Source organism: Orcinus orca, chromosome 15, assembly GCF_937001465.1.
Source record: "Orcinus orca chromosome 15, mOrcOrc1.1, whole genome shotgun sequence".
Taxonomy (NCBI): Eukaryota; Metazoa; Chordata; class Mammalia; order Artiodactyla; family Delphinidae; genus Orcinus; species Orcinus orca.
The window spans coordinates 22,783,745-22,810,276 of NC_064573.1; the positions used below are offsets into that span (position 1 = coordinate 22,783,745).

Sequence of the window (26,532 nt, forward strand, 5' to 3'; positions counted from 1 at the left end):
GTTTTAACTGGACCACCAGGGAAGCCCCTTTTTGTTCTTTTCTGGAGCAATTAAATGAACAATATTGGGAAAGGTGCAGGAATGCTGTGACGGAGCTATGGTGGGAGGTCGGTATTGTGGGATAAAGATGGAATTGTTGAAATACATCTGTTGTGGGCTATATGAAAAAGTGCTCTATTACTGTAGTTTTCTCCAATCCCTCAAGGAAGAGTCAGCTGTCCCAATCATAGCCTGGATTTCTAATCCAGTACACATTATAGGGCACTTTTGGACATGGATGTACTGTTCTGTTGGTCAAATTGTGCCTGACGTCGTTCTCATTGTCATAAAATGCCTATACACTTGTCAGTCACTGGAATTCTATTGGATTCTAGTGTAAATGCAAAATTGAAGGAAAAGTAAGTGCAATCCTGAGACTGATTCATTGCGGAGGAGGGAATGTGTGAAGCAATGTCCACAGCAAACTGAAAATGGAGACAAGGAAGGTGAGGGATGGGGGGAAGAAACCAAGGTGGGGAAAGGTCAAGGTTGAGAGAAAGGAAGACCATAGAGAGAGTAAGAATGGCCTGTAGAGGTGAGTGGCCGAACCCGCCAATGACTCTGGTTGGTCAAAGCCGGAGAGGAAGCCCAGCCCCATCAACCAGGTTTGAGACTTTGGGCAAGTCCCCTGCTCACTCTGCCTGTCCCTCAGTTTCTCCATTTGTCAAAGAGGCCTGAGAATGACCCCCTTCCTAGGATTGTGGGGTACAACGTGACAAAGAGCATGAGAATGCTTGGGGATGTTAAAAGCAGGGACAAGACGACATGTGGTCACGTCTGTGGTCTTGATCTGCCTCTCACGGTGCTGTCTATTGATCCAATTCTCTTCTAGGATGAAGCTCGCGTAGCTTTCTCCCTGGGCCATTGCAGAAACAGGAAACTAACACGAGAATCTTCAACGTTTGCAAAACAGCATGGCCTGTAATGAATCTCTAGCAACTATCAGGGGCAGATAGCCTAAAAAGGTGTTATTATGTATTTCCCTCTCGTGATAAAACTCTAATCTGTTTAATGTTTCATCTTCAAGGACAAAATGCAGCTTACAGTGGCCCCGAGCTTGTTTAAAGAACAGCGGTGCTCCTGGAGGTAGTCACTTTGCCTTTCATCAGGATGAGTTCTGAGGGAGAAGCCTCAGCACCCAGCTCAGGTAGGACAGCACAGAACATTTTCTGGATTCAACCGATTCCACTAAACCTTGTAGTTCAACACAGTTCATTGATTGCTACAGATTTAACCAGATGGGCTGGAAACTGTTTATATACGTTTATGGTTAATTTTTGGAAGTAGGGGTGTTGGTGATGGTGTGAATTAATGTCTCAGATAGGAAAGGTGTTTAAACTTGAACTTCTTCTTTTGCTTTTATTGGCATTTGTTTAATGCTGAATTTATTCTTGCACCATAAGTTTTTGCTTCTTCAGTTTCTTCTGCGATATCTTCTGTTCTGTGCAACAATCTGCCCCTTTTCAGTAAGGCTCACTGGATGGTGGCAGAGGGAGTTCACGCAGGGGTGAATCGGACCATGAGCTCTGTAAGTCCAGAGGCACATCTTGGGGCTTTGTTCACCTGGATGAGCTCAATGCCCAGAGAGAATTGGCACCAGAGCGCTTACGTTCAGCATTACACTCTGCGTGTTAAAGCATTTGCAGAAAACACTCAGCACTCTTTAGGGCCCACCAGTGCTGTACCAGCCCCACCGCCGTCGTGATGATGGAGGCGCACACATTGCTTCTGCAAAGTGACATCTTTCAGAGGCTTGGCGGTGTTTTTAGATATGCACACTTTGGTGGTCTGGGCAGTGAACATGGAGATTTGAACCTCTCGATTTGCATGATTCTGTCAGCTTCCTGGGTCAAGTGAGTAGCGAAGCACTTTCAGAGATCATTGCAGGCTATTTACAGAAGAGTTTGAAATATATTCTCACATCCCGGTACTAATAACGACTGCCAAGTAATATAGTCAGGAAAACAGAAGGCAGGACAGCTGGACGGTGGGCTGGATAAGGAAACGGCTGAGAGCGGCTTTCTGTTCATAGTTGGTAGAACTGGAGAGACTTCACAGGCTCCTGCTTCTCTGTGCCTGAGGGTATTTGAAGAAGAAGGATAAAGCCAGCGCTTCTCCCTGTGGCATCTACTATACTCAAAGATTTGAAACAAAAGACTGTTGCTTTTGTATTAAAATAAACCAGATATGTAGTAGAATGGGAAGCAAACAGGGGGCGGGGTGGCAGGTGACGTTTGAGAAGAGCTTCCCAAGGGGTGTCCGCCTGCCACGGGCAGCTCTGGGCTCCCATCAGTGCTGGGGGCTCATGGAAGAGTCTGGGGAGCACGAGGTCCCCTGGCTCATCCAGGGTCCTCCATCTGGGACCCCGTGCCCGTGCTCCTCCTGTCTCCCGGAATGCCTTTGCCTTTCTTCTCTGCCTCTCCCTGCTAAACCAGTAAGCCCAGGTGCTGATGCACCTTCTTTTACGAAGGATATCCCGAGGGACTGCTCTTCATCACCTCCTCTCTATGGCCCTTACCGAGACCATATCTCACCTGCGTTCCCAGTGGTCTCCAGAGGGCACAGTGCCACCTGATGCACGCTCTGCCTTGTTGAAAGTAGGATCCCCATAAGCCTTTGGAGAACAAGGAATGAATGAATGAGAAGTTGGCATTCCCAATTAGTGGCTCAGCAGACAGCCAATTTGATTTCTTTTTAGAAGTGAAAATCAAGACAGACTTTGGCCTGACCTGGGGGAAGTTTCTGAAAGAAGATGAGAGGGAAGAAGTTAAAAACCATTCCTTTTAACAGAGTTTACTGATGAGACTATGCACAAGGAGGGGCTTCTGAAAATCCTGACACTAGAGATCAAGCCATGTTGATTGCTGCTGTCATTTGTCTTCACTTCCCAAGTCTAAATCAAAAGTGAATTGCTGACTGATTCATTCTGCCTGTTGCCCTTTTCATCAGTAATGCAGACTCAATAATTACCCTCTTTTGATTTTTTCCATCAGCCTCTGCACTTCTGACAGTAAGGAAATATTAATTGAGAGTGAAAACTGAGTTGTTAAACAATAAAATTAAATAATTATGGTATGTGAAGGACATCATCTCATCAGCCCATCAATCTGTTGCAATCGAATTATCAGAGAGACTTCCCTTCTCATTCCCAGAAAAACTGTGCTGTGTCCTAAGGCCATGTTAGGAGAACCTTTGTTCTTTTGGCATCATGTCCCGGTCTGGATGCTTCCCAAGTTTGTGCTGGGTCTGGGACTCTTTGGGGCTGTTAGCTGTGTCCTTTGTGGGAAGTGTTTAATAGAGCTGAATTTGGATCAATAAGTCTCCTGGGTACCAATTCTGGTTGTGCCCTGATTTTCTCTGTGACCTTAAGCCAACCAGGAAACTTGTCTGCCCTTTTGTTTTCCCATTTGGCAAGTGAGGAAGACATTATTTCTCTGCAAAATATCTCAACACCTGAACACAAAGAAACTTTAGACACGAGGGGTTATTAAGAGTCTATCTCTGTGACAAAGTGAGAGGGAGGCCTGGACATATAGACACTACCAAACGTAAAATAGATAGCTGGCGGGAAGCAGCCGCATAGCACAGGGAGATCAGCTCGGTGCTGTGTGACCACCTAGAGGGGTGGGATAGGGAGGGTGGGAGGGAGGGAGACGTAAGAGGGAGGAGATATGGGGATATATGTATATGTATAGCTGATTCACTTTGTTATAAAGCAGAAACTAACACACCATTGTAAAGCAATTATACTCCAATAAAGATGTTAAAACAACAAAAAAGAGTCTATCTGTTGTATTTCTGTCCATGGTGTGTGGGGGGGAGATTTCAGTCCTGAGTCACCAGTGAGACTTGGCAGAGAATCCTTATACTTGCAGCACAGATTTTATTTCTCCAGCTGCTCCTGTGGCCTGGTTTAATTTTATCTGCTTTTTGGTCATCCTAAGCACTGCACGGATTAGTTCAATGCAAGGATATGACCTCCTCGATCTATTCTCACTCTTGGCAGATAACCCAACTCTGGTCTTACTGAGAAGACGGAGGCTGATTTGGATGAATTGAACTCGCTCATCCTCATTTTCACGCTGATGGATCTCCATCTCTGCGGTTGTCTCCCAGTTTCAGATAAAAAGAGGAGGCATCTCTCTCCCTCCTCCCCAGAGCTAACCCTGTCCCCTGTCCCCTTGACCCCTCCCTTCAGCTCTTCCTATTTCGCTTTTCACTGCTTGCATTACCCAACTCTTAGGCCTCCCTTGCAACTGTTTTCAAACATGCCCAAGCTTTATTCTATTTTAAAATCACACAACAAAACCGAAATGCCTTTCTTGACCTTGCTGTCTCTTCTAGTCTATTTATTGCCTTCCTTTTGCAGCAAGATGCCTCCATTTCCTCTTTCCACATAGCCCCTGAGCTCTGCAGTCTAGCTTCTTTGTTGAAATTGCATTCTCAATAGTCACTTGGGTGCCCTTGTGCACCCAAAGAGGGCTTTGTTTTAGCCTCATTCTTATTTTCTCAGGGCATTGGTTTTCTGTCCCTCTGCTTTTTTCTTCCAACCTTCCACTCTGATGTACTTCTCTGGTTTATATTTGCCCATCTGACTCCTAGTTAGATTTCCCAAACTTGTCTAGCATTGTGGCTAAGGGTCTAGGCTCTGACATAAGCCTGCCTGTGGGCGAATTCTAACTCTGCCACTAATTAACTGTGACCTTGGGCAAGGTCATCTCTGTGCCTCAATTTCCCCATTATGAAAATGAGGATCATAATAAGAGTCCTAACATAAGAATCAAACAAGATAGTCTATGCAGTATTCACCCCAATGTTTGGCACATAGAAATAGTCAATGAACATTGCTTATTAGCATAACAATAAGCTCCTAGAGCTTTGAAAATATAACTTTTTCCTTTTAGGACACATTGCCCACATCACCCAACACAGAGCCAGACAAGAAATAATTATTGGTAAATAGATTCTCGCACTTGGATGGAGAGTCCAGGGAAGGATGGGGGGAAGGAAGCTCCCCAAATCTGCAAGTACCCAGGTTTTTTTGGTTTGGTTTTCCCAATAAATCATTTAAATTGTTGAGAGTTTAAATCAGTCGTTTCAGGTCCTGTGGTGTTTGTTGGGCTGGAAGGGGCATCAACGGTAAAGCTTTGGCTGGTGGTACACCAATCAGTCACAGTGAAGCTACTTGGCCTGGAGCACAGTGTCCTGTCCTGAGATTAAAAGCTGCTCCAACAGGGATTAGGGAGGGAAGCGCTGCAGCGGCTGCGGAGTACGGAGGCTGCCTGGAACCGGTCCATTGAGTGATGCCGCCATCTAGTGGTCTCACGGGGAACGGTGCTAGACAGAGCCCTTTCATTCGGTGCAGGGGAAGGACCCTAGAATTGCAGTCTTTTCTTTAGAAACTGTGGGTGGGACTCGGAATGAGGGACGAATAAGGGGCAAACACAGCATAGGAAAGGAGGAAAAACACCTCAGCACAGTTTGGCGAAGTAAAGGGCCCAAGGGATGCTTATGCCCACCTAGAACAACCTTGTGGGTATCAGAGGACAGTTCCCTCCCCCACTTCAATTCCATCTAAACTTTGATTTTTTTTTTTCTTCCTCATATGAGTCTCTCTTTCCAACACTCTGCGCTGACCCGTTATCCTGAACAGACCCTGCTTCACCTTCTCATTTCCCTTCTTCTATGTTAGGAGCTCAGGGCTGGGAAAACTGACCCGCCTCATCCCATCTGGCTGCTTCCCGAGGAACAGCCGCTCTCCGCGCCGCCCAGGACCTGAGCTTCGGCCAAACCGCGCTTCTTCACCACGTGACCGCCTCAGGTAAGGGCCGGCTGCTGGCTGGGGCGACCCGGGCTGCGGCGAGGAGAGGCTAAGGTCCACTTGGGTTCCCCAGTCCCTTCTGGAATGTCACTCAGGTCGTTGTATCAGAGAGCTGACGTTCTCTTTGTAAAAATGTACTAGGCAATGTTGATGAAGCCGTTTTTTCTTTTCACAAACTATTTCAATCCATCTATGATCAATAGATGGATTATAGATTGTTATATTAAGACCACTGTATTAAGAGCTTTAGATGGGAGGGGACTGAAGGGAAGGTATGGATGCTTCAAACTGAAGTGTCTCTGCCGTGTGTCCGTACCTGGTCAGCGCGCAGGACACCGTCTAGGAGCTGGATATAGGCTTAGAACATAGTGATGGAAAGTATAGATTTTGGAGTCTGGAACTCTGCTCTGCCACTACTAGCTATTTTACTTTGGGTGAGTTGTTTGTATTACTCTAAGCCCCAGTTTCTCCTCTAAAATGGGCGTAAGTAAACCTGCCTCTCAAGATGATTGTAAAGGTTAAGTGAAGTACAGAAAAGACCTCATATTTGAGATATTGGGACTGGATTTTAGAAAGCTTATGGAAGAAGTTGGTTAAAGCAGTGAATTATAAAAAATGATACGTAATCAAATATTTTACCTTAAAATATAGAATTTCCCAATCTTTAATGTAGGGCCATGGCCTTTTCTTTGAACATGGATCCTCTAGTGGGCATCTTTTGATATGTCTCTCTTGCACAAGCCACATGCATAATACTTCATCTATGAGTTCTAGTTTTGGTTTCTGTCAATGTAGTGAGACTTTAAAGGCTTCTGGGAAGATGCGTGTAAAATCACTTTCTGTAATATCATCCCAATTCCAGTAAATCATTCCAGATTATTAAGGCTGTTTCCAAACTTCTGTCCACATGAATCCTAATTGGACAGCAGTTATTTTTAGCAGCTTCCCATTGTTGAATCCTTCCAAAATATTCAATTTTGCTTTCACAGAAACAACTTCCTTTCTTTGTATACTCCTATTTCATCAGTTTCTATAATATTTAAATTTCACAATTACAGTAACAAGTACAGCTGTCATAAACTGATTCTTGGTAAGCCTATGAGGACTAGTGGAGCAGAAGTTAGCAGTGGGTACTGTCAGCCACAAGCATTGGTTGGTACCGTTTGTGGAGGGCCTGCAGAATACAGTTAACAAGTAGAGGTCAGCTAAACAGGCTCTCCTGCAGTGTATACAGAATGCTAAGTATAGTGCCTAGTATATACGTGTCCAGTAATAGTAGCTACTAATATTGTTATCATTAATACCTTCAGTGTTGGAAGGATTGTTACAAATCTAACAGTTTCTTCCCCTCATTTTACAGTTAAGATCAAAGTATTATGTAATTTTGGCCTTCATAATATAGATTTTGGCTTTAATAAGTTAAAGGATTATTGACGATAAACGTAATATTTTGAGTCAGAAGGATTTAAATTTGCAAAGGCATCTGGGAGTCAGCATAAAACACAAAACTCATCTAAGTCACCCCAAATCCATGTCTGTTCAGGAAGACCAGGTAGGACCACAACATGGCAATGAAGACAAGCTGCAGGGTCGTGGTGACGGTGAAACTGTCCCCATCGGAGACAGGGCATTAGCACAGAGGGAAGGACTTCCCAGAGGGGGAAGAATTCGTTGAAGAGTGTACACAGGGCTGAATGAAACTACAAGCAGAGCCTTGCCTTAGGTGTTCAGGTGTCCTCCCCGACTCAGTCACACTAGACGAGGCACCTGGGAAACCCAGAGCAACCTGCCAGAAGGAGGACCGAACACTCCCAGCAAAGAACGACTGTTTGGGGGCGAGTGGGTTTGTAGGTGGAGTTATGAACACCTAAGAATTCTTTGAATCCATATACTCTGTTTCTTCATAGTTTATTTACAACATTCCTCTGAGAGCTCCTGTATTGCAACAGGTTTGTTTGATTGGGTTGGGTCAAAAGGACTTAATTTGCCAGAGAGGAGGAGGGAAGCCGGCAGCAGGGCACTTGGGTGGAGGGAGGCCTTTAAGAAGCTGCAAGCTCAGGAGACACAAAGCTCAGGTAAGGGGCTCTGCAGCCCCGAATGAACTTTTCTTCTGTGTTATTCTTTTTTTTTTTTTTTTTTTTTTGCGGTACGCAGGCCTCTCACTGTTGTGGCCTCTCCCATTGCGGAGCACAGGCTCCGGACGCGCAGGCTCAGCGGCCATGGCTCACGGGCCCTGCCGCTCCGCAGCATGTGAGACCTTCCCAGACCGGGGCACAAACCCGTGTCCCCTGCATCGGCAGGTGGACTCTCAACCACTGTGCCACCAGGGAAGCCCTGTGTTATTCTTTAAGCAAACTTTTAATTTAAGAATAGTATCCAACAGGTGTGTACAAATCATAGCCTGTGCAGCTCGATGTGATTTTAATTTTATTTCGAAAGTGAAGTTCAATGTGCTTCACACACGTGTGCCCTCCCTCCCCAGGTCTCTGCAAAGACACTGACCTCTCCCCTCTTGTGCCCTCTGGCCCCAGCTCTTCCTCCCACTTCCGGGACCTCTTATGCCAGTGGCCTCAGGTGAGTGGAGTATGCCACTTCCGGAGGTAGTTAATTTCCTCTGGAGTATTCCGGGGGTTCTTCTCACCAGTGTGTGTGTACCGTCACAAGGCACCTTGTAAAAACGGGCAGCGCTCAGGCCCTCCACTCCCTGAGACTGATCCTGTAATTATGGAGCAGGCCTGGGGCTTAAAACAAGCACTCTGGGGGATTCTGATGTAGGAGGCCCAGACAAAGAATGCTTTGCTTTCTCTGCGCCAAACATGGAGATGAGCCCTGACGACCCGAGACTGAACTAGATCACAGTTTTTATCTTGTGCTGCGGAGGCAGGAGGTGGGAGGTGGTGAGCCCTATGCTTTTCTTTCATTTTTATTAAAACTATACTTATTTATTTATTTATTTGGCTGCGCCGGGTCTTAGTTGTGGCATGCGTATGGGATCTAGTTCCCCGACCAGGAATCGCAAACCCCAGCCCCCTGCATTGGGAGTGCGGAGTCTCAAACACTGCGCCACCAGGGAAGTCCCACCCTGTGTTTTTCTAACCACACGCTGAATCTCCCAAGCAGGGCGCTCAACCCTCATGTACTTTGCTCTGCTTGAGAGCCTTCCATGACCTTGAATTCTAGATGTGCCTTTTAAGAAGTGACAAGGCAGGATGCTTGGCTTCTGAGGCCTGGGGAAGTGGCCATGGGCGGCTAAAGCCCTCAGCTGCTGTGCTAATACTGCAAGAGAAGGCCAGTGTGAGGAACAGGAAACCACGTTTGCTTTCCTTCCCAACGGAGAGAAGCTTCAGGCATGATTTTCTTATGCCTCAGAACAGGGCCACCAGCTGTTTTTTAATGAGGTCTGTGACCCCCTTGGTGAGTGACCATCAGCTTGAGGGAACTTTGCTTCTTCTAAGCTCCTCATACCCACTGTCCGGCACCCATCGGCTCTGATCCAGAGCGTTCAACCTGAGGAGTGGCAGGTTCCATTGATACAGAAGGTTGTGCCCAGAAATTCCCCAGAAAGAAACAGCCAAGCATGTTTTCTGCCTGTGTGATTTTTTAAAACTTCTTGTTCTGGAGAGGAATCGCATAGTAATACTGGTTTCTTTCTGTTAATGCATTGGTTCTCAAAGTGTGGTCCCCAGACCAGGAACATCCCAGCATCACCTGGGAGCTTGTTACAAATGCAAATTATTGGGTCCTGCTTCAGATGTACAGAATCAGAAACTCTGGGGACTGGGTGTGGGAATCTGTGTTTTAACGAGTCCTCCAGGTGATTCTGATGCAGACTCGGGTGTGTGAACCACTGGCTTAATGTGAAGTGTATGGGAACACCTTTTCACTCAAAGAAAATCTTGCTGGTTAGTGGGAGTGCAATTTTCTGGGGTGGGTGGGTGGGTTGGGCTCCCTCATTTCCATGGTGAGGGGAGGTCTGCAGGCCAGAGATGGAGAAGAAATAGAGAATGCGGCTCTGGGGTAAAGAGGTGTATTCATGGTTCTCTTGAGTGTCTTCTGACCAAGAGAGCATGACCTAAACCTGCTGGCGGGGAGAGGCACAGAGATGATGGAGAAACCAAATCCCCATGTACCTCCAGGTCAAACAGAGTCAAATGTCCCGAAGCACAGCTGTTTAACAGGACTGGGCTCTATCCGTAACTTGCATTAAATAAGTTCCAAACTCCAGTAAAATCAGCGTGGCCAACCTGCCCTTGTTTGCCCAGGACTTTCCTGGTCTTAGCACTGAAAGTCCCATGTCCCAGGAAAGCCTTCAGGGCCAAGCTCCAGTGTGTGTTTTTTGCACACCACCAATCAGTTCTCCAGTTCTCGGTGGATACTGACTGGGTGTCCTACATTTAACTTCAATTCACTTCAATTCAACTCAGACACTATCCACTTGAAAAGAGCGTCAGATCCCACAGGTTAAGGGCTCAAGTCCCCATAATTTAGAGGCCAATCACAAGTCCACGTTGTCACCTGTGCTTGTGACTAACATGCTAAAGATTGAAGGTTCCCACAACCCTGTCCCTGGGTTCGATTAATTTGCTAGAGCAGCTCATAAAACTCAGAGGAACATTTTACTTCCTGAATCACTTGTTTATTATAAAAGGATGTAACTCAGCAACAGCCAGATGGAAGAGATGCGTAGGGCAAGACATGGGGAAAGGGCAAGGAGCCTCCATGCCCTCTCCAGGTACACAACTCTCCCTAAATCTCCATGTGGTCACCAATCCGGAAGCTCTCTATCCTTTTGTTTTTTTTGTGGAGGCCTCATTACTTAGGCACGATTGCTTAAATCATTCACCACTGGTTACTGAACTCAATCTCTAGCCCTCCTCTCCTCCCAGGAGAAGAGGGGGTGAGACTGAAATTTCCAACCATCTAATTACATGATTGGTTCCCCTGGCAGTCAGCCCCCACCCTTAGGTGACCTAGGGTCACTTCATTAATATAATAGAAGATACCTTTAATCACTTAGGAAATTCCAAGGGTTTTGTGCCAGGAATGGGGACCAAGACCAAATATATATTTCTTATTATAAATCACAATATCACAGGGACAAAACAAGTTGATTGGTCACTGGTCACCCTATTCAGTGACTGCCCACTGGAATTACCTGGTGAGTTTTAAAAATTACTGATGCTCAGGCCCACCTCCAGATATGAGGGTAGACTTGGTCTGGGGTATAGACAGGGCATTAAAATGTTTAAAAGTTCCTTAGGGGATTCTAATGCAGCTAAGGTTGAAAACCACTGTTATTTCTCCTACTAAAAAAAAAAATTTAAAAACCAAAACAAATAAAGGTCAATGGTTCTGATGAAGTTGAACCCCTACTGCACACCATACACAAAAATTGACTCAAAATGGATCAACAGCCTAAGAGATAAAACTATAAAAATCTTAGAAAACATAAGGGTAAATCTTCATGACTGGAGTTGGCAGTGAATTCTTTTTTTTTTTTTAAAGATAGGTACTTTATTTAATTAATTAATTTATTTATTTTTGGCTGTGTTGGGTCTTCGTTTCTGTGCCAGGGCTTTCTCTAGTTGCGGCAAGCGGGGGCCACTCTTCATCGCGGTGCACGGGCCTCTCACTATCGCGGCCTCTCTTGTTGCGGAGCACAGGCTCCAGACGCGCAGGCTCAGTAATTGCGGCTCACGGGCCTAGTTGCTCCGCGGCATGTGGGATCTTCCCAGACCAGGGCTCGAGCCCGTGTCCCCTGCATTAGCAGGCAGATTCTCAACCACTGTGCCACCAGGGAAGCCTGGCAGTGAATTCTTAGATATAGCATGAAAAGCCTGAGCAACAATGACAACAATGAAGATAGATAAATTAGACTTTGTCAAAAGGAAAAACTATTGTGCATAAAAAACATTATCAAGAAAATGAAAAGCCAACATACAGAATAAGAGAAAAAATTTGTAAATCATATATCTGATAAAGGTCTAGTATCCAGAATATATAAAGAACTCTACAACTAAAAAAACCAAAAGGATAGACAACCTAATTAAAAATGGGCAAAGGATTGGAATAGACATTTCTCTGAAAAAGGTACACAAATCACAAACAAATATACAAAAAGACACCAGTAGTCACTAAAAAAGTGCTAATCAGGGCTTCCCTGGTGGCGCAGTGGTTGAGAGTCTGCCTACTGATGTAGAGGACGCGGGTTCTTGCCCCGGTCCGGGAAGATCCCTCATGACGCGGAGCGGCTGGGCCCGTGAGCCATGGCCGCTGAGCCTGCGCGTCCGGAGCCTGTGCTCTGCAACGGGAGAGGCCAAAGCAGTGAGAGGCCCGCGTACCGCAAAAAAAAAAAAAAAAAAAAAAAAAAAAAGTGCTAATCAAACCCATAATGGCATACCGCTGTACACCCACTAGGCCGAATGTAATAATAATAATTTTAAAAACTGGAAAATAACAACAGTTGGTGATGTGGGGAAACTGGAACCCTTGCACGTTGCAGCCACTGTGGAAAACAGTTTGGCGGTTCCTCAAAAAGTTAAACGTAGAATCACCATATGTCTCAGCAATTCCATTCCTGGGTATATACCCAAAGAATTGAAAGCAGATACCAAACACTTGCACACCATTGTTCCTAGAAGCTCTATTCACAATACCCAGAAGGTGAAAACGACCCAGGTGTCTAACAACAGATGAATGGATAAACATATGTGGCTTATCCATATGATGAAATACTGTCCAGACCTGAAAAGGAATGAAGTACCCATACATGCTACAACACGGATGAACCTCAAAACCGTCATGCCAAGAGAAAGAAGCCAGACACAAAAGTCATAATATTATTTGATTTCCATTTATATTAAATATTCAGAATAGGTAATCCATAGAGACAGAGAGCCAATTAATGGGACTGGGGAGAGGGCAGAATGGGTAGTGATTTCTTAATGGGTATGGGGTGTTCTTTTGGGGTAATGAAAAAGTTTTAGGACCAGATAAACGTGGTGGTTGCACAATGTTGTTAAAATAGCTAATTGTATGTTACATGGATTTCATCTCAAAAAAAAAAAAATCAGTGGTTCACTCTTATCTACAAAATACAATTAAAACTAAACTCTTTAGCAGTCAGTCCTTCACAGCAGACCTTTAATTACTTCCTGTAGCCTTATCTTTTACCACTCTCCTATTTTAACTGTTATTACTACCACTACCATGATACTACATAGAATCCCATTAGAATCCCAATGTGTGAAATACGCTCTGCCTCTCCATTAAAGCTCACCCACGTGCAGTGGAACGTCTCTACCAGTTCTTCCAGCCCACAGTCCTCTCTTATCTCTTGGAGCTCCTAACTTTTCATCCTTCAAAGCGTGGTACTTGAGACCCGGCAGCATTGATGTCACCTGGGAACTTATAAGAACGGAAACATCTGGAGCCCCCGCCCGAAACCCACTGAGTCGAAACCTGCATTTTAACAAGTTCCTCTGATGATTCAAGTGCACATTAAAGTCTGAGACGCACTGGTTTACTTTAGTGGGTCTCAAGTCAGGCTGTAGATCAGAATCACTTTGCAAGCTGTATTTATTTATAATGTATATTTTAAATAATATATACACATGGAAAAATTACAAATTCTATATCTTGTAAACAAAGAACAAACAGCATTGCTCTGGCCATTCGGGTATTGTGTTTCCATACGAATTGTAAAGTTTTTTGTTCTAATTCTGTGAAGAATGTCATTGGTAGTTTGATAGGGATTACATTCTATCTGTAGATTGCTTTGGGTAGTATAGTCATTTTCACAATATTGATTCTTCCAATCCAAGAACATGGTATATTTCTCCCTCTGTTTATGTCATCTTTGATTTCTTTCACTGGTATTTTATAGTCTTCTGAGTACAAGTCTTTTGCCTCCTTAGGCAGATTTATTCCTAGGTATTTTATTCTTTTTGTTGCAGTGGTAAATGGGAATGTTTCCTTAATTTCTCTTTCTGATTTTTCATTGTTGGTGTATAGGAATGCCGGAGATATCTCTGCATTAATTTTGTATCCTGCAACCTTACCAAATTCATTGATTAGTTCTAGTAGTTTTCTGGTGGCATCTTTAGGATTTTCTAGGTATAGTATCATGTCATCGGCAAACAGTGACAGTTTTATTTCTTCTTTTCCAATTTGGATTCCTTTTACTTCTTTTTCTTCTCTGATTGCTGTGGCTAGGACTTCCAAAACTATGTTGAATAAGAGTGGACATCCTTGTCTTGTTCCTGATCTTAATGGAAATGCTTTCAGTTTTTCACCATTGAGTATGATGCTTGCTGTGGGTTTGTCATATATGGCCTTTATTATGTTGAGGTAGGTTCCCTCTATGCCCATTTTCTGGAGAGTTTTTTTTTTTTATCATAAACATGTGTTGAATTTTGTGAAAAGCCTTTTCTGCATCTATTGAGATGATCATATAGTATTTATCCCTTAATTTGTTAATGTGGTGTATCACATTGATTGATTTGCATATATTGAAGAATCCTTGCATCCCTGGGATAAATCCCACTTGATCATGGTGTATGATCCTTTTAATGTGTTGTTGGATTCTGTTTGCTAGTATTTTGTTCAGGAGTTTTGCATCTATGTTCATCAGTGATATTGGTCTATAATTTTCTTTTTTTGTGATATCTTTGTCTGGTTTTGGTATCAGGGTGATGGTGGCTTTGTAGAATGAATTTGGGGTGTTTCTCCCTCTGCAATTTTTTGGAAGAGTTTGAGAAGGATATGTGTTAGCTCTTCTGTAAATGTTTGATAGAATTTGCCTGTGAAGCCATCTGGTCCTGGACTTTTGTTTGTTGGAAGATTTTTAATTACAGTTTCAATTTCATTACTTGTGATAGGTCTGTTTATATATTCTAATTCTTCCTGGTTCAGTCTTAGAAAATTGTACCTTTCCAAGAATTTGTCCATTTCTTTGTGGCTGTCCATTTTATTGGCTTATAGTTGTTTGTAGTAGTTTCTTATAATCCTTTGTATTTCTGCAGTGTCAGTTGTGATTTCCCCTTTTTCATTTCTAATTCTATTGATTTGTGTCCTCTCCCTTTTTTTCTTGATGAATCGGGCTAAGGGTTTATCAATTTTGTTTATCTTCTCCAAGAACCAACTTTTAGTTTTATTGATTTTTGCTATTGTTTTCTTCGTTTCTATTTCATTTACTTCTGCTCTGATCTTTATAATTTCTTTCCTTCTACTTATTTTGGGTTTTCTTTGTTCTTCTTTCTCTAGTTGTTTTAAGTGTAGGGTTAGATTGTTTATTTGAGATTTTTCTTGTTTCTTGAGGTGAGATTGTATTGCTATAAACTTCCTTCTTAGAACTGCTTTTGCTTCGTCCCATAGGTTTTGGGTTGTCATGTTTTCACTGTCATTTGTTTCTATGTTTTTAAAAATTTCTTCATTGATTTCTTCAGTGATCTCTTGGTTTTTTAGTTGCACACTGTTTAGCCTCCATGTATTTGTGTTTTTTACAGGTTTTTTCCTGTAATTGGTTTCCAGTCTCATAGCATTGTGGTCAGAAAAGATGCTTGATATGATTTCAATTTTCTTAAATTTTCTGAGGCTTGATTTGTGACCCAAGATGTGATCTATCCTGGAGAATGTTCCATGTGCACTTGAAAGAAAGTACATTCTGCCACTTTTGGGTGGGATGTTCTATAAATATCAATTAGATCTAACTGGTCTATTGTGTCATTTAAAGCTTGTGTTTCCTTATTTATTTTCTGTTTGAATGAACTGTCCATGGGTGTAAATGGGGTGTTAAAGCCCCTACTATTATTGTGTTACTGTCGATTTCTCCTTTCATGGTTGTAAGCATTTGCCTTATGTATTGAGGTGCTCCTATGTTGGGTGCATAAACATTTATAATTGTTATATCTTCTTCTTGGATTGATCCTTTGATCATTATGTAGTATCTCTCCTTATCTCTTGTAACGGTCTTTATTTTAAAGTCTATTTTATCTGATACAAGTATTGCTACTCCAGCTTTCTTTTGAGTTCCAGGTGCATGGAAATCTTTTTTAATCCATTCACTTTCAGTCTGTATGTGTCCGTAGGTCTGAAATGGATCTCTTGTAGACAGCATATATATGGGTCTTGTTTTTTGTGGGTTTTTTTTTGTTTTTTTTTGCGATACGCGGGCCTCTCACTGTTGCGGCCTCTCGCATTGCGGAGCACAGTCTCCGGACGCGCAGGCTCAGCGGTCATGGCTCACGGGCCCAGCCGCTCCGCGGCATGTGGGATCTTCCCGGACGGGGGCACGAACCCGTGTCCCCTACATCGGCAGGCAGGCTCTCAACCACTGTGCCACCAGGGAAGCCCATGGGTCTTGTTTTTGTATCCATTCAGCCAGTCTGTTTTGTTTGGGGCATTTAATCCATTTACATTCAAGGTTATTATTGGTATGTGTGTTTCTATTACCATTTTCTTAATTGTTTTGGGTTTGTTTTTGTGGGTCTCTTGAGAAAGAAAAACAGAGCTGGAGGAATCAGGCTCCTGGACTTCAAACTATACTACAAAGCTACAGTAATCAAGACAGTATGGTACTGGCACAAAAACAGAAATATAGATCAATGGTACAGGATAGAATGCCCAGAGATAAACCCATGCACATATGGGCACCTAATTTATGACAAAGGAAGCAAGAACATGCAATGGAGAAAAGACAGCCTCTTCAATAAGTGGTGCTGGGAAAACTGGACAGCTACATGTAAAAGAATGAAATTAAAACACTACCTAACACCATGCACAAATGTAAACTCCAAATGGATTAAAGACTTAAATGTAAGACCAGACACTATAAAACTCTTAGAAGAAAACATAGGAAGAAACACTCTTTGACATAAACCACAGCAAGATCTTTTTTGACCCACCTCCTAGAGTAACAGAAATAAAAACAAAAATAAATAAATGGGACTTAATTAAATGTAAAAGCTTTTGCACAGCAAAGAAAAGCATAAGCAAGACAAAAAGACAACCCTCAGAATGGGAGAAAATATTTGCAAATGAAACAACAGACAAAGAATTAATCTCCAAAATATACAAACAGCTCATGGAGCTCAATAGCAAAAAAACCAAACAAACAATACAGTTAAAAAATGAGTGGAAGACCTAAATAGACATTTTACCAAGGAAGATATATGGATGGCCAAGAGGCACATGAAAAGCTGCTCAACATCACTAATTATTAGAGAAATGCAAATCAAAGCTACAATGAGGTATCACCTCATGCCAGTCAGAATGGCCATTATCAAAAAATCTAGAAACAATAAATGCTGGAAAGGGTGTGATGAAAAGGGAACCCTCCTGCACTGTTGGTGGGAATGTAAATTGATACAACCACTATGGAGAACAGTATGGAGGTTCCTTAAAAAACTAAAAATAGAACTACCACATGACCCAGCAATCCCACTACTGGGCATATACCCTGAGAAAACCATAATTCAAAAAGAGGCATGTACCACAATGTCCATTGCAGCACTATTTACAATAGCCAGGACATGGAAGCAACCTAAGTGTCCATCAACAGACGAATGGATAAAGAAGATGTGGCACATATATATAATGGAATATTACTCAGCCATATAAAGAAATGAAATTGAGTTACTTGTAGTGAGGTGATGGACCTAGAGTCTGTCATACAGAGTGAAGTAAGTCAGAAAGAGAAAAACAAATACCATATGCTAACGCATACAGATATGGAATCTAAAAAAAAAAAATGATACTGATGAACCTAGTTGCAGGGCAGGAATAAAGAGGTAGACGTAGAAAATGGACTTGAGGACATGGGGTGGGAGGGCAAAGCTGGGGCGAAGTGAGAGTAGCATCGACATATATACACTACCGAATGTAAAATAGTTGGCTGGTGGGAAGCAGCCGCATAGCACAGGGAGATCAGCTCGGTGCTTTGTGACCACCTAGAGGGGTGGAATAAGGAGGGTGGGAGGGAGGTTCAAGAGGGAGGGGATATGGGGATATATGTATACATATAGCTGATTCACTTTGTTATACAGCAGCGACTAACACAACACTGTAAAGCAATTATACTCCAATAAAGATCTATATATAAAAAAAAGAGCATTGCTCACCACTCAGTTCCTCAAGAAATAAGTCCTAACCCACTGCAGTCTTTGACCGACAGTGCACTCTGAGAGGTGTGAGGTGATCCCTCATTGTGGTTTTGGTTTGCGTTTCCCTGATGATCAGTGATGTTGGTGTTGCTCTTTATCTTTTGATGCGACTGTTCCATCTGCTCACCAAGGTGACATCCTGAGGGGGCCTCAGGGATGCGGCTTCTTTACATTCTCACCCTGGCACAGGGCTTTGTGTGACGATGCTTGTTAATGATGAGGCTTCAAAGAGTGTCTGTGGCTCATATGATGATTTGTTCTTTTTTTAGTTCCATGGACCAAACACAGAAAAGAATGCTGGACCAGCCCCTTTGCATCCCCACTGCCCAGCCCAAGAAGAAAAGGACATCAGTGATATCTTTCTTTTCCAAGGTCTGAGACAAATTATTAGGAACAAATGTCCCTGCTCAGCAGCCACTATGTGTACTTGCTCTTCTGCCTTCGTTTGGTTCCTTCCATTCCTTCTACTGAGGTTCCTTCTCCTGAAAAAAAGTTTGATGACAGCTCTTTAAACACAAATAGGATGTTTATATGATAACAAGAAGATGAGTTGGGAAGAATTCAGCTTGCTGCGAACTTAATGATAAAAATATAGAATGAACTGCAGTGAATATTCAGAAATACTGATGAGACTTGGTAATCACCTGAATACCAAATAGGGCTGTGGGTCTCCTCTCCAGCCCCCACCCACTAATAAGGATGGTGAGGAAGCGGTTTGTTCTTGGATCTTGTCTGGATCTTGGTTCTGACCCCAGGACATGTTGGTATGTCCTGTGATGTGCAGAACACCAGGACCTTCCTAGCATCAGGGGTTAAATGCTCTAAAAACCTATCTCTTGCCTTGAAGTTAATTAGAGTTTAGTCCTTGAAGTACAGATTTCTGCATCAGCCACACAGCGCTTCCAATTTGCATTATTTATGCATTTCTTTTCCTAATCTTAATTGCTCAGATGCTCGCATTCTGAGGTAGGACATCCGTCAGGTGCCCTGAAATGCCTGTAGATGTGCTTTGCTAATTGTGTCAAATGCTGTTGAGAGGCTGAGTGAGGTGAGCTCTGAGAATTGACCCTGGGATTTAGCTACACTGGGGGAGAGGGGGTGGGGAGGGGGTATGGATGCCATCAACCTGATTGCAGAAGGTTCAAGGGAGAATGGAGGAGAGCAGCTGAAGAAAGCAAGTATAGACACGTCTTTCAAGCTTTAGCTACAAAGTAGAGCAGAAAAATGGGGAAGGGCTGGGGGAGGGAGAAGGGTCAAGGAATCTCTGCGACAGGAAGAACACAGCTTACCTTGTCCTCTTTAAGGGACCCCTATTCTCAGATCACATCAACACTTCTAAAGCCCCCTTTTCTCAGCTCTGTCACACCCACAACTGCCTAGACACCTCTCTCCATAATGCCCCCAAACCTACCTCAACATTAGCTCTGCATTTTTTTTCTCCACCCCTTTCCCCTTCCTCCATCCATTTCTTCGTTATGTAGATCAAACTAATATATTCCCAGCAAAAACCAGATGTCTTTAGGTGGAGAAATAAGGATTAAAATTGGGCAGGCAACACAGGATTTTCTTTAGAGGGAGGGATTAGGGTTGTCGATGGGTAGGGTGTGACTCTGAACACTCCCAAATCAATACATTTTTGACTCGCCACCCAGGTCTCTTGGAAACTGAGCCTCCAGAAGCAGGAGCCTCTGAAGAATGTGTCTTTCAACTTGGCAGAGAGAGCCTGGGACCCCAGTTTTAAAAAGCGTCATATGGCAATGAGAAGCCTAGGAACTATGGCCTGTGAGACCCCGGACAAGGTAGGAAGGGCAGGGGGCACTTGGCCAGCCCTCACGGCCTGGAGTCCTCAGCACTGGGATGGGGGGCTTCATGTACTAGTTGTCTACTGCTGTGTAACAGTCCATCAGGGGCCTGGCGTTTATTATCTTACAATTTCCTTGGGTCAGGAGTCCAGGTACCACTTAGCTGCATCCCCTACTCAAGGTCTTGCAAGGCTGCCATGAAGGTGTGGGCCAGACTGCATTCCTTTCTGAAGTTCAGGGTCATCTTCCAAGCTCATGTGGCTGTTGGAAGAATTCATTTCCTTCTAGTTGTAGGACTAAGGTCCCTATTTCCTTGCTGAGTGGCCGCCCTCAGCTCCTTGAGGCCACCCTCTCACAACACGGCAGCTCACTTCTTCACGGCCAGTGGGAGAGTGTCTCCCACTCCTGTCTGCTAGATGGAGTCTCATATAATGTAAGGGAACCATGGGAATGATGTCCGTCACCACTGTCATGTTTGAGAGGCCGCAAGCAAGTCACTGGCTCCTTACACACTCAAGGGAAGGAGATTGTACAAAGGCACACATGACTCATTTGGGGTCATCTTAGGGTCATCACACCTCAGGATCATCAGCCTTGGGAAACAGAGCTGCAGGTAGGATTAACACACAGCTGGACATCACCCTCCAGTGAATTTAATTTTTCTAATAATCAATGCTTGTTCAGTAAAAGATGTTTTCCCCACCTCTTCCTTCAGCATCTGTAAACTTAAGTGACCATTTTGCCTTATCCCCTGTAAAGGTACCCAATAAACCCAGATCGCTAGATCGTCCAGGTCCACCACCCTCCTTGACGTGCCCTCCCCAGCCTCACCTACCCATAGGCCATGCTGCAGACTGCTCTCCTTCCAAGACCGAATTGGGCTCTTGGGTCGGGTTAACGGAAGCATTTGTACTTTGCTGAGCGTTGTGGCAGCAGGTGCTGAAGAAAGTCACGGCCTCTTAGTCCAAGTCCCGGGTTATTGGAAGATTAGGAGTGGAGACACTTTTCAACTCATGGGGAGCAACTCCTGTGCTGCTAATGCTTTCCAAACCTTGGTAACAGGTGAGAAAGTATAAAATGATTGTCCTGGACCTGCTGGTGCATGGACGGTATGACCCCATGAGTTCTGAAGTCATCCACGAGAGCCTGAAGACCCTGACCATCATGCTGGGCAGGATCCAGGGGAAAGGCTTTGGCTCCTTCTTCATAGACATCACCCTTCGGACCAGGACTTTGTTAGATGATGTAAGCGAGACAACGCAGGATGATTCCAGGTTCTTAAAGTCAAATGTGAGCCCTTGTTGGTGTGTTGCTCAGGAAACAAGGCCTCTATTGTTCACTATTTATTAAGAAATCTTGTTGAGAGATTGGTACCGTGCTGGGGGTTATGGAAGACGTATAAAGACATGTAGGATTTCATCACCACTCTGCAAGGAGTTTTCACTGTCATGGAGCGGTGAGTACATGTACACTGGTGATGGTGATGCTCATGTGTACTCAATGCTCTCTTATAAATGTAACAGTAAGAGTAGCTTGCACTTAGTGAACTCTTACTGTGTACCAGGCACAGTGCTGGGCAACCTACATGGATTGTCTCATCTAATCTTCCCAATAACCCTGTGAGGCAGGCACTGTTATCTTCACTTTATAGAGGAGGAAACCAAGGCCTAGAAAGGTTAGGTAACTTGCCCACGGTTCACAGAGCCGGTAAGTGGATATGAAGCCAGGCCCTTTGCCCAGGGCCTGCACTCTTAACTGCCGGGTGACAAGGCAGGTAGAGCAAAAAGTGCACAGATACAGAAAGCGTGAGGACTCAGAAGCTAATCAGTTAGCTTGCCCCAGTTACACGCACACACACACACACACACACACACACACACACACACACACATGCACGCACATGCACACACACACACAGAAAGATAAGACCTTTAGAACGGGGAACAGAGAGACAGGGAACTTGCATTTACTCACAGAGCGTCTTGCGTGAGTTCTCAACACCTAATTCCCCGGGAGTGACCCAGCGAAAGCGAGGTGCCTGCCCCTCACGGGAGGAAGAGAAACCTCGAAATTATAAAACTTGGAGCATATAGAGGAGCTGCTGGGACATTTGCCTCTCCTTCCGCTCAGAGAGGCAGAGAGGCCTTTGCTCTGGGATGTAAACCGGCCCTCTCTGGGGCTGGGAGAGGAAGGTCTCTACTCCACCTCCCTGGAATATAAGCAGATATCTCCGGGCAAGCGTCTCTAAATCTCTCTGGAGGCGTCATCTTAATGGCCAGGGCTTGTTTGCCATGCAAGTATTTTTTAAACCCAGGTCGACTGTAGGTTTTGATCAGAAACTCCTTGTCATGGTGAAACCTGGGAATACTCATGGGGAGCTGTTTCTGACAGTTTGTATCCCTGTCATAGAGTTCTTCACTGCCTGCCTGGGCTGTGCCCCATCAGATGATTGTCAGACTCCCAGGGGGACAGGCAACCCCTTACACATCTCTGTACATCTCACAGCATTAGGGTCATGCTTCAGGTAGAGTTAGGTCTCAATAAGTGCTAGTTGAATTGAATTAAACACATACAATTAAACACATACACACACACACACACACACGTAGAACAGTGAAGAAAGTGCAACACGAAAGCAGTTTCTGTATGTGTCATGTGTGCTAAAAAATTGTTTTAAATACTTCAGAAGATGATTGGTGGTCTCCACTCTTGCTGAGTGTCTGTGACCCCCATTTCTAGGTGAGGAGGCCTATCCCAGACCAGTCCCTTCTGGTTCACTTGGAGCTGGACAAGATCAAGAAACACTGATATAAAAATCCCTTCACCATGCGTCAGGAGGCTGAGTTGCTACCCTGGTTCGCTGTTCCCTGATGGTATGACTCTAGGTGAATCACTGAAATGCCCTGAGCCTCTGTCTCCCTAACTGGGCAGGGAGATACTCGGACCAGACAGCTCCCCTGGGAGAGGGAGGAAGGGCCGAAGCCACTGACTTGCAGTCAGGGACAAACCAGCGAATCAGACCCAAAGCAGGGAGAGCTGGCAGGGCGTCAGGGAAGAAACAGAATTGTTATCTCTGCTGCAGGTGGGAGAAACTCAGACCAGGGTAGAGAGAGATGGCCTGGCAAACATGCTGGAAGTAGTAAGCAGGGGATGGGTCGGATGAATCAGGGCGCAGCCCAAGAAAATCCCTTTACGTGTTGACATGGAAAGAGCTCCCAGAGAGAATGGTGAAAAGCCAAGGTATAAAAGTCACGATGTGCAAGGCCCACAGCCATTGGTTTAAAAACGTGGGAAAGGGCTATGGAGCATGTATTTCATTTTCTTCTTCTTTATTGTTTGGAGGAATCACACAAAATTTATGACTTTGTGGGGAGGGAAATTTGGTGGCGGGTGGAGAGGTGCAGGAAGGGAGACTTACTGTTTTATAAACCTTTTTGGTTATTTTGAATTTCGAACCAAGTAAATATAATCAATCTCCAAAATGTTAAATAATGAAGAAAAAAGCTGGGAAGCTGGGAGTAGCACCAGTGAGCCCCCAGTCTAACCCTCTCGTCTGCTGAAGAAGAGGTTCACTGAAGACTCAGCCTGTCTCCGCTCTGTCCCGGAGCCCGGCTGGCTGAGTGCCATAGATTGGATCTAATGTCCCACCTGTAACATGCAGCAAGGGACCAGGGCTGTGCTGTTCTCTGATGCAGCTGCCTTTTGGCACTGACCCGAGGTTTCTTGTTTTGTTCACGGGGGACCCACAGGAGAATGACAGCCTGAGATACTCGGCCTTTGTCTTGTTTGGGCAACTGGCTGCCTTTGCTGGGCGGAAATGGAAGAGATTTTTCACCCGTCAGGTGAAGCAGACTCAGGATTCTCTCCTGAGCCATTTACAGGATAGGAATCCCCAGGTTGCCAAGGTGAGTCCGTGACTCTAGCCAACAGCATGAAACCTCAATGCCATTCCTCAAGGGAGTTGGAACGCAGCCCTGCCGCGTGGAGATGCCAGGCCCTCAGTTCCTGCCAGTTCAGTTACGGACACTCAGCCGTGTATCCATGTGAATCCTGGAGAAAGTGCCTCGTCGATGGCTAATCTCTCTCTGAGCAGGAGTGTTGTTTTCCATTTGCTCTTGCCCCACTTGCCCGGTCCCAGCACCTGTCAAATGCCAGATACACTCAGGTTAATGGGGGGGTGGGGGCAGGGAGGTGCTGCTTGCTCCGTGGGGCAGCACCTCCTATCAGAAGAGATTTATTCATGCCCAGTTAGCTTTTGTCACTGCACCTGGTACAGATTTCCCACCCTTGGCTTCTTAGTTTCCTATGAAGCTTTTGTGTTATTCTTGGAGAAAATGTGTCCTAACCGGGTTGGATCAACCTCAGGGCTGCTTTGGAGCAGGTGAGTGTTTCAAAACCACCAGGAGCAAAGGTTCCACCAAATCACCTGCCTTCTTTAAGGTCACGCATGAGGGAGGGCGAGAGAGAGAGGGACAGAAAGGTTGAGATTGAATTTAGGAATCCAGCACTACTTTTGATGAGACAATAAGGGCTGTGATAAAGTGTAAAGCTTTGCCCTCCCCACCAGCCCCAAAGTATAGACATGGTCGTTTTATAAGCATAAATCCTTTAAGATTCAAGTTTTCAAACTTCCTGGAAGTTACTTTCACTCTTAGTGGCCCCCAGACCACAGATTGGGTGCAACACTTTTCCTTGCTTGGGATTATAAAACTCTCTAACATTTTTGACAATAAGATGGTAATATTATTTCTCTCAGGCTTGCAAAACAACTTTTCGAGCCTGTTCTCCGTATCTGAGACAAAGGAAGGACTACAGCTTCCAGAGTGAAGAGGACCAAAGGAACCCTAAACTCTGCCGGCAGCTGGTGAGTGAGCAAGGGCAGGAGAGGTTCTCCCAGGTTCCCTGCCCTCCCAGTGTTAAAGCAGAAGGTGGCTGGGCACATCAGGGAGTTACCCCCCTAAAACGACTCAGACCAAGTATGTTTCAACTGTAATTGACCCATAATGCGATGTAAATGGCAAAACACCCAGAGGATTATGCATAAAATATATTGGCAGTTCCAGCTTAGATCGTTGGGTGAAATATATTGACAGTTCCAGCTTAGATCATTTGGTGAAGTATATTGACAGTTCCAGCTTAGATCATTGGGTGAAATATATTGACAGTTCCAGCTTAGATCGTTCGGTGAAATATATTGGCAGTTCAAGTTTAGATCATTGGGTGAAATATATTGACAGTTCCAGCTTAGATCATTGGGTGAAATATATTGACAGTTCCAGCTTAGATCGTTGGGTGAAATATATTGACAGTTCCAGCTTAGATCATTGGGTGAAGTATATTGACAATTCCAGTTGAGATCATTGGGTGAAATATATTGGCGGTTTAGATCATCATTTGGATAATGATGCCTCCTCCACTGAGAATCTGAAGATTGTTTATCCTCATGCTCTGCCTTTGACAACTGTCTGCTCGTTCTAGAGTCAAGGAGGTTTACTGACTCCCTTCCTCACGTGTCCCTTTGCCAATTTCTTTCAGAGCCACTATCATCCAGAGCTCCTGCAGTTCTTCTATGCAAATAAAATCCTGTAAACACAGAGCAGCGGGGAAATGGTTCCAGTGAACACATTGCTGGGGGCTGATATTCCCCCTTTTAACTCTTTGGATACTTCTGCTGCTTCTTGTGATTATGATAGAAAAGGGGGTGTTGGGAGAGCAATTGATGGCAAAAAATAATACTGTGGAATTGTATAATTACACCAAAGTACATTCTAAATAGCTTTTATATGTCTCATTTTCTCCCCACACAAATTTGATGAGAAGGTGCATGCTTTAAAACATTTAAAGTATATGTAGATTCAGTGCTTATTTCTCAGCTATTTTCTTCTTAAGGATATCTCTGTCACCAATTTTTATTTTTAATTTTACTTTTAATTTCTAAGGCTTAGGAGAATAACTACTACCTGAAGTGTTTTTTTTTTTTTTTTAATCTGCTATTGATACTTTGGCATTTGCTATTAATACCTTTTTTTTTTGGCGGTACTCCGGCCTCTCACTGCTATGGCCTCTCCCATTGCGGAGCACAGGTTCCGGATGCTCAGGCTCAGTGGCCATGGCTCACGGGCCCGGCCGCTCTGCGGCATGTGGGATCCTCCCGGACTGGGGCACGAACCCGTGTCCCCTGGATCGGCAGGCGGACTCTCAACCACTGCGCCACCAGGGAAGCCCAACACCTTTTCTTGGCGAGACCTATTTAAAGTTGGCCAAGGTACCAAGACGTTGGTGTGGAGGGGGATCATTAGCTTCTCATCATCTTCAACAGTCAGTGCCTCCAAGATCATTCCAAACAAGAATTAATAAAGAGAAAAAAAATCGATGAACATGTGTTGAAAAACCTCAAGTTAGTGGTAATGTGTGGAATAATAATAATGAATAACATACATTAAGAATGTTTGTAGTTTACTGGGCACTCTCTAAGCGCTTTGCGAGTATTACTTAATACAGCAAGCTGTGAGAAAGGTACTATTACTACCCTCATTGTGTAGGTGAGAAAACTAAGGCACAGGGAAATTGACCAAGATGACCAGTAATTGATGGAGCTGGAATTCAAACCCTGATTTCTGGAGCCTACGTTCAGTCATCGTGTGATACTGCCTTGTTATGGAATAATTGACGGATGGTTAAAAATGTAAAAAAATAAAAGAAATTTTAA

At 44.2% G+C, this 26,532-nt stretch overlaps 1 protein-coding gene across 1 annotated transcript; it reads left to right on the forward strand.

The window, feature by feature from the left end:
* Positions 1–1,086: 1,086 nt before the first annotated feature.
* Positions 1,087–26,532, forward strand: MRO (maestro). The gene is made up of 7 exons (XM_033421329.2): positions 1,087–1,186; positions 18,291–18,393; positions 19,674–19,820; positions 20,886–21,068; positions 23,573–23,728; positions 24,580–24,687; positions 25,359–26,532. The coding sequence occupies exons 2-7, from the start codon at positions 18,295–18,297 to the stop codon at positions 25,410–25,412; spliced, it is 747 nt and encodes a 248-aa protein (XP_033277220.1). The 5' UTR covers positions 1,087–1,186; positions 18,291–18,294; the 3' UTR covers positions 25,413–26,532.